General features: G+C 38.2%; 1 protein-coding gene across 1 annotated transcript; it reads right to left on the bottom strand.

The window, feature by feature from the left end:
• Nucleotides 1-361: 361 nt before the first annotated feature.
• PCDH18 (protocadherin 18) lies at nt 362-8,432 on the bottom strand. The gene is made up of 4 exons (XM_081959693.1): nt 5,426-8,432; nt 4,186-4,271; nt 3,910-4,073; nt 362-1,523 (listed from the first exon to the last, which is right to left on the bottom strand). Exons 1-4 carry the CDS (start codon nt 7,913-7,915, stop codon nt 865-867), a joined length of 3,399 nt encoding a protein of 1,132 aa, XP_081815819.1. The 5' UTR covers nt 7,916-8,432; the 3' UTR covers nt 362-864.
• Nucleotides 8,433-9,061: the final 629 nt, after the last annotated feature.

The following is a 9,061-nucleotide window of genomic DNA, read 5'->3' as shown; positions in this document are numbered from 1 at the left end:
GTATATTAGCATCATTTATACATCATGCTTCAATAATGAAGCAGATGTAAATATTAAACAAATCAAAACAAAAATCAGGCCACACTGCATGGCTAGAGTGGAAGGAAATTTAGCCCAATACATGAAAGGGAACTTACCCAAAACACAGTTGTACAATTGATTTCAGTGGACCAATTCCAATCTATATGTTAAATTAAATTAAATTAAATACAGCACAAATGTAAAATATACACAATTCCATTCTTGGAATTATTTGTCCATTTGGGAATTAGGCTATGATTTCCAATCAGATTAATGTACATCTTTCCTTTTTAATTATCCAGGTTTGAAAATAAAAAAAATAAAAAATTCTAGGCTTCCAGAAAGTTGACAACTCTTTATTATAAGAATTGAAACATTGCAATAAGATCTTAGATCATTAATTATTGAAATTTCCATTTGGATAAAGTTTCAATTGATTCAATTTTGTATCATAACATTAAACGCTTGTGGAAAAACCCATGGAAAATGGCATTCCTTAGCTTTTGGGTATTTATACACTTGTGATAGAAATACTGTACGTTGACACAAATGGTGTCAGCTGCTTATATGTAGGAAAACATGCTTGCCATGGGAGTACAAAAATAAAATTTATTTGTTAAATTATGCATAAATATAAGATACAAATGTATTTTTAAAATACAGTTAAAGATAATCACACTTGCATTGTGTACATATGAAAATACAGTATTTTAAGATTCAACATACACAGACACATTTATGATAAATGTAACTAATTGGCAATGCCAGTTCTTTTCATTATGGGTTCCCATCTCTTCATTTTCCAAAAATATGGAAAATTAAGATGCTATGAAATAAGACAGTCTAGTTCTGCCGGACATCATGTAGCAGCTTGTTAATTTCTGCCACCAGTTCACTAGCATCCATGAGTTCATGTTTACCATCACTGAGGTGGTTAAGTACATTGTCAAACTCATCTTCTTCATAGTTCTCTGGAATTTCCTCCATGGCAGGTAGCCATTTTGAAGTGGGCTGGGCACCTGAATGAGTTCCCAAAGTAAGTCCAGTGCTGTTTGCAGGGTTTTGAAAATGAGTACTAGCTGCCCAGGCTGCCACCCCTTGTGGATAGCTTACAGCCTTGGCTGGCAAATGTCCTTTCCTGCGCTCTAGTGAGCTGGGAGGCTCTATTTCATTACACTCTGTGTAAGCATCCAACGAAGGAGGCAAGAGACGTTGGAAGACACTGTTCATTTCAGAGAGTAGAGATGAGGTACATATGTCAGCTGCTTCTTCCATATTCTGATTGTCTTTGCCAAAAGTTGAAAAGCTCTTTTTCTTTTCAGATGATTCAACCTCCTGATGATCCTCCTCCTCCTGTGGTGGCTGGCTTTGCTGAGGCTGAAATTCTTCTCCTGGTATAAACATATTGCTTCTATAATCAGAAGATGGGGAAGGCAGGGGTGGCATCCAGCACTGGTCAGAATGTCCCAGGACTCTGCATTCCTCTGTGCATAATCTCATTGCTGAAAGCAAAATGAAACCAGATGTTAAAACCTGCAAGATTTCAGGCACAATTCAAGGTGTTAACTCTTGACTGTTTAAAACTTTAGTTTAAAAGTAGTTTGAACAAATATACATATATTTTCTGCTTATTCACTAAATCAGTACTTCAGTCTTTCACTGAATCTTAGAATAGTAGTGTTTAATTTTGTCAAAAGTTTGGCCTTTGGCTGGCATTCTGAACTTATATTCCAAAGAGCTATGTAAAGATAAGAACAAAAGCTAAATTTCAGTTAATTTTCTTTTAAAATGAAATAAAGTAAAATCCAGTCTAATCATGGGTTTAATTATTTATTTGGAATTTTGAAGTAGAAAAATATTGGCCCATGTTTGTGTAACTTTGGTACTATAATTATATGAAATATTATTAACTGGCTTGTTTATATCTTATTTCAAATATTTTTCTCATAATTTTTGCTGTAAACACCTTTTTGCTACCCAGAAAAGAATAAAACAGCCTAGTTATAAAGATTCCCCAGCTTTTAACACACTTAAAACTAAAATTCTTGATTAATTTCATGAATCCAAGTTGTGAAAGAATTTTTTCTTAATTAGTGACAGTAAGAGAACAATGTGGCATCACCTCCTGCAATTAATTTTGATAAATCATTTTGTTGCATTCCATTTTGATGTATATATTTTAATCTAGTTAGACAAATAGCTGCCATTTAGATTCTAGATCTACAGAATCAATCCTGACTGCTCTTTAGAAGGCCAGATCCTGAAGATGAAACTCAAGTACTTTGGACACTTAATGAGAAGGAAGGACTCACTGGAGAAGAGTCTAATGCTGGGAAAGATTGAGGGCAAAAGAAGAAAGGGACAACAGAGAATGAGGTGGCTGGATGAAGTTACTGAAGCAGTAGGAGTGAGCTTAAATGGACTCCAGAGGATGGTAGAGAACATGAAGTCCTTGAGTAACATTGTCCATAGGTTCACGATGGGTCAGACACGACTTCGCAACTAACAACAACAACAACAACAACAACAACAACAACAACAACAACAGATTTATGGAAGATAGGTCCATCATGTGTTATTAGTTTTAAAGATTTATCATTAGATGTGGACAGGAAGCAGTATCCCCCATGGAGTTGCAGAGGAACAAGAGTAGAAAAACTGCATGTGCCTATCTCCTGCGTGTGAGCACCTGGCTTGTGAATCTAGCTACTATGAGAAGCAGATGCTGTACTAAGGTAGACATTGGTATGAACCAGCAAGCCTATAATGATAACCTTATGCCCTCACATTTGGAAAACTAACATTTGGAGAAGAGCATGGTATTAGTGTAAATACAAATAGCTACACTAACAATAGGCTTTACCACTAGATTTAAATGTGGATAATATCTGCAAGATGAAACAAAAATATAGTTATCAGAAATGGTTTCCTTATTAGTATCAATATCTTAGTTGGATAATATTATATTTTACCCGAGAGTCTACAAAAATATTTGGTGGTCTTAAAATATACAGAAAAAGAAATATCATGCTAAAACCCTGTATACATCTATAACCTTTAACATGGAGTCTATGAGCCAATACATTCATAAGCAATCCACTTGATACCCATCCAACTTAGTAACAATAAATAATTAAACAATGCATGCCTAATTTAAGGCAGGGTCTTTAATCAAGATTGATTTATACTCACTTTGAAAGCAAAGTAACAGGATTCCCATTGTAAGGTCTACAGCTCTTTTACAACTGAGATATTACTTTTCAATCCTTTCTTATTTTTATTTTGCCTCAAATTGTCATACGGATGTTCACTTTGTCATGACAAGGATGTTCAGGCCATGGGGGCAAGGAATTTGAGAAGTAAAATGTATTTAACATTCCAAAACTCCAGCTTCCCCCAAAAAGCCAATTATTTTGGCCACACCCAGTAAAAGAACATCCTGAAGTGGGCCAAGATCAGAAAAGGAGGCCAGAAAGTCAAACGTAGACATGGATTTCTTACTTGTGATTTAGCAGTACTGTGATTAAAACAGTGTTGTAGTCCAAGCATTGTGGTAAACTACTTGCCATTAACATTAACAGCAAACAATATCTGTTTGCCATTAACATTTGATATCTTCTTACAATCTGGGGGATTCAATTCATTTTAGGGAAAATTTAAAGAGACAGATCATGGGATAGATACGTACTCCAGAGAGTTGTGACTATTAAGTTTTAGACAAATTTTTAAGCTTTCCTAGGGCAAATATTTATTGAGAAAGTTCTAGGTGTTGTTCAGCACAAAGGGAAAAAGAAGATAAGAGTTTATTTTTCACTAGTATAAATTCATCTATGTATTATTGCTTGAGAATGCTGAAAATAAGCTGTTTAATTTTCACTCAATTTTTACCTGCAGGAATTCTCCCATCTGTAAGAAAAAGGTCACTGAATCCTTCTCCAAGAAGTCTGTCAATAGGAGAATCTCTCCCTAAATCATAATCACTGTCTCCGGCTTCACTGTCACCGCGGCCACTATCTTTCAGGCTGAACTTATCCATATCCTGAAGGGCATACCTGTGGTAAAACAAAACAGACATGTTGATTGAACTGGGCTTCATTAGCTCATGACCTAAGCCTACACCCTCTGATAATGCTACTCTGAACTTTGACCAAAGAAAATCCTTACCTGTAGCTTCTGGAATACTTGTTGCCTCGAAAACTTGGCCTTGGCTGATATTGGCCTTGATGGAGCATGGAGAGAAGCTGAGACACCTGTTATGAAACACATAACAGAAAGGGAAAAAAATGAATCTTTGCAAAGGTTATCCATATAACTGTCAAAGAAAATCTATGTATATTAATCACTTTTTTTAAAAAAATAAACTGTCTGTTAAAATAATCTGTCAGAAGAAAGAAACAGAATTTACTCCAATATAAAAGACAGTTATAAACATCTTAGTGTATTAAATATACTTTAGCCTTGTACCTTAGCCTCGTGATCCAAAGCATATAAAAACCTTAACTCTGAACCTTAAGCTAGTTAAATTCAAGTGCTTGGCTCTAAATAGTTTTAATTCCATTGAAGTCAGTGAAAAATTAGCTATATTTAACTGCTCTGAGCTATGACTCAAAGGCCTTAAACACATTCATTAAAAATTTGCATGCACAGTTGACACAAGCTGTTAGAACAGATGTAGTTAAAACTTCATTAGTGTTAGTAATATATTTCTTTATTCTTTTGTCCCCTTTAAATATGCAAATACATTAGAAGTATATTGAAATACTGAAGCATAGAAGAACATGTGATTTTTACATCCTGGAATGATTTCTAAGGACTAATTCTAAAACATATTTAATTAACTGGAGTAATGTTACTGGTAGGCTAGTGAAATTCAGTTAATATTGTACCAGTAGTAACTAAATTTTAACCAATTTAGTTAATATTGCACCAATTACTACAAATTAGGGTAATAGATATAGATTGCAAAACTCTGGATCACCACTAGGTACAGCAAAATGATGTGCTTTGCTCCCATCTAGTGGTCATCTGGAATTTTGATAGCAAGAATAGTAAGATCTAGCTATCCTATTATTCATGGCTTTTATGATTTGTACAGAAATTAAAATCATACTCACAGCTGGTATTCCATGATAGTGTTATATTTTTATCCAAGTAGTGTGAAGTAGAAATGAAAATATTATCCATCCAATACTGTGTGTGTGTGTGTGTGTGTGTACACACTTAGGAAACTGCAATGAATGTATATTCCCAGTGAATTTCTACATATGTATAAATACATATAGTAAATATAGGTGTGTAGAGTCATCATATATAATAACCGAAATGATACATTGCAATTTATTGTACTAAATAGACATAGGATTTGCTTATTTATGTGAATGACTTTTTATTAAAGCAATCTTACCTCAACAGCAGGAGTAGCATGACTGAGCTCAAGGGAGAAATTCTCAGGTACATGATTTGATGAGATGGTCACCAGACTATTTAAAGACTGATGACTGTGATGGCTTTGTCGACTGCTCATTTGCCCTCTTTCCAGGGTTGGAGATGATGAAGGTGAAGCTTTGTGGTGGGATCTGATTGGTAAAGTACCATTAATGGTAGGCACTAATGTAATGTCCCCTTTGTGAATTTGTCTTGATGGCCTTTTGGGATGATGCTGGTATGTGGATTCTGCAACACGACAGTTATAGGAATGGGTGTCTTTCTTCTCACGATTACACATTGTAGCAAAGACGACCATGACCACCAACAAAACCGCACATATTGCTCCTAAGGATATTATTGTGATCATGGAAATATCTAGAGGAGGTTGGCTTGGGTATGTTGCTTCTGTAGATGAAAGTTGATAAATATTTTTAACAACACTGCATTTCAGAAGTGCTTTGGTACTCAGTTGAGGGCTTCCTTTGTCCTTAACAACCACTGTAAGTTCCCATTCTGTTGACATAACAGATTCAATACTAGCATTAAAACAAATGTCACATGTCTGTGGATCCATCATGAAGAGGCCTTCTTCACTACTAGTTGCTAATGAGCAGCTTAGCTCTGCATTAACCCCTGAGTCTCTATCTATGGCTCTTATCCTAGTGATGCAATAGTTACTGTCAGCTTCCTTAGGGATTGAAATCTCTGCTGTATTGTTGTGCAGTGCAGGCCCCACAATCAAAGGAGCATTATCATTTTCATCAATAATAGTTAGTACCACTGTTGTATTGCTAGCCAACTGTTGACTCCCTCCATCTCTAGCTTGAACCATAAAGACTATCTGGTTTACTTCCTCGTGATCAAAAGTCCTAAGTGCATAGATGGCTCCATTAGAGAGATCAATGGTCACATATGTAGTTATGGAACTTCCCAAAATAGATAGTGTCTCCAAGATAGTGTAGGTCACCTGTCCATTATCTCCCAGATCTGGATCAGTTGCTGTAACAGAGGTGATATATGCACCCGGAGAATTATTTTCCAAGATTACAATTTCATATCTATTTGTCTGAAATTGGGGTGGGTTGTCATTTTCATCAATGATCTGGACAGTAAAATGTTTCACTGTAGAAAGACTTGGAGTTCCTTTGTCTTCTGCTATGACTGTCAGGCTATACTCAGATCGCTTTTCTCGATCCAAAGTAGTATTTGTTAATATTAAATAATTATTCTCATAGGTCTTCTGAAGTTTGAAGTGTCCATGTCCATGTAGCTTGCAAACCACTTCTCCATTCAGTCCAGAATCTTTGTCTTGAACCCTAACAAGAGCCACAAAAGTCTCTGTGGATGCTTTTTCAGAAATATAGGCAATCTCTTCTTTTTCTGGAGACATCAGGTTTAAATTGATTTCAGGCTTGTTGTCATTCACATCAACAACCTTAATAATGATTTTGCAGTGAGCTGGAATTGAATTTGGACCCAAATCTTGTGCCTGAGCATCAATTTCATAGGATTTGGTGGTCTCATAATCCACTGGTTTGAGAAGAGTTAGTTGACCCCTTTCAGAATCCATTTTAAAAGTCTCTATAATTTTGGGGGACACGTGACTACTAAACGAGTAGACAACTTTGCCATTAGCACCTTCATCTGGATCAGTGGCATTGAGGTCAATAAGTAACGTGCCAACATGTGAATTTTCTAAAAGTTGGATAATGTATGTCTGTTGTTCAAAAATGGGACTATTGTCATTAGAATCTGAAATGCTGATTTTCAAGAGAGATGATCCACTTCTCTGAGGCACACCATTATCAGAGGCAGTCAGTTGGAGTTCATAGCTTGATTTCAGCTCCCGGTCCAGTTCCCGCACCACAATCAACTCTGCATATTTGGCTCCATCTGTCCTTGTTCTAACTTCAACGGTAAAGAAATCGTTGGCCGAAAGTGAGTATGTGTAGAGGGAATTTTCCCCAACATCTGGATCAAAAGCACTATCCAAAGGAATCCGCGTACCTACGGCGGCACTCTCCGAGATTTCAAGAGGAATAAGAGCTCTGGAGAATTGAGGCGAATTGTCATTAATATCCAACACTTCGACCTCGACATGGAAAAGCTGCAGATGTTCAGTCGGCAGAGTGATCACGTCAAACTCTATGGAACAGTTTAAGTTCTTCTGGCAGAGTTGCTCCCGGTCAATTTTAGCCCCAATGCTGATCTCTCCGTTGTCCTCCCGAACCAGTAACAAGGGAGAATTCCCCCTCTGCATGGCTCGGAACCGCACCGATGAAGGATTAGGCAACCTATACAAAACGTCGGCGACATCTTCGGAAAGCCTGGCAATGACCGAGCCAACCCTCTGCTCCTCGTAGATCCTGTATTTCAGATTTTTGCTCGCTGCGCCTTCCCAGCAGGACATGACGGTCGCCAGTGCAAAGAGAAACGTAAAGTGCATTTTTCGACCCAAACGCGGCATCGCGGCACAGGCTCCCCGGCTTCTTTCTGCCCAACAAGTTACAAAGCAATTCGCTTAACTTAAATCTCGATCCCTGAAACCCAAACGTCCATTTGGATCTTGGAAACAAGGGCGGGGGGGAGGAAGGGGGGGACCCGCGCTTGCAAACCTTCCTTCTGAAACGGATGCCACGTCCCAGCCGCTCAGGAAAAGTTGCCTACAGCAAGACCGAGGCGGCGGAGCTCCCAATATACATCCCGTAGGCAAGCCGGCTCGGATTCCTCCGCTTCTTCTCGTCCAAAATGTTTGCACATCAAGGCTTCTTCCTTCCTTCCGCTGCAGCTGTTATTCGCCGAGGATCGAAGGGAAGGGAGCCGAGGCTGCGCGGCGGCGCGGTTCCTTCCCGAAGAGACCCTCTGAAACGCTCGCTCTCCTCCGCTTCTGGCGACTAAGTAAGCCCAGATTGCTGACTCCCGTCTAAAAATCGGTGGAACTTCACTTCAACTCAGACAAAGCTTTTGCCCGGCTGGATGTGTTGAATCGCTTCCAGCCAATCAGCTTGCTTCCAAATCAAAGGACAGTGAAGTCACACATGCTCTTAGTCCCAAAAAAAGAGGGAGGAGGGTGGTGGGAGCGGCTTCCACCTTCCTCTCCCCGCCCTTCCCACTACCACAAAAGGAAACAAATTGCTGGAGAATGTCTTAAAATCAACTTCATGTTCTCCAGTTTTTATGAAGATTTCGGTTGAGATGGGCGTCTTTCTTTGTCATTGGAACAAGCACTTTCATTAATATCCTGGCATAGGGATAATAACCCTTCAGATTTTGGTTAAAAGGCTGCGCCTTCCCAGTAAGTTTGCTTAATCAAGAATTTGTCCTCCCTCCCTCTTAGTCCTTTGGCTGCTTTCAAGAAATTGATCCTTTGGATTTTTACTTAAAATGTTTTGCCCACAAGAGAATTTGGTTTATAATCTTACGCTTCCCTTCATTTTACTGTCAAGAAAAATCTATCCATAGTTTTCTTCTTCTCCTGGTTTCAGAAAATGGCTATGTAGCATTTGACATTGTTGGGATGGTCTGAGCTTGGGTACTTCCTTGCAAATGTTTCAGAGCAAAAATGGTAATGAAATGCCTCCAAAAGAAAACAAGAGCCCAGCGTTTCAGCCCT

This window comes from Natrix helvetica (genome assembly GCF_964273705.1).
Source record: "Natrix helvetica genome assembly, chromosome: 7".
Classification (NCBI taxonomy): domain Eukaryota; kingdom Metazoa; phylum Chordata; class Lepidosauria; order Squamata; family Natricidae; genus Natrix; species Natrix helvetica.
This window is presented reverse-complemented; position numbering and strand designations above follow the sequence as displayed.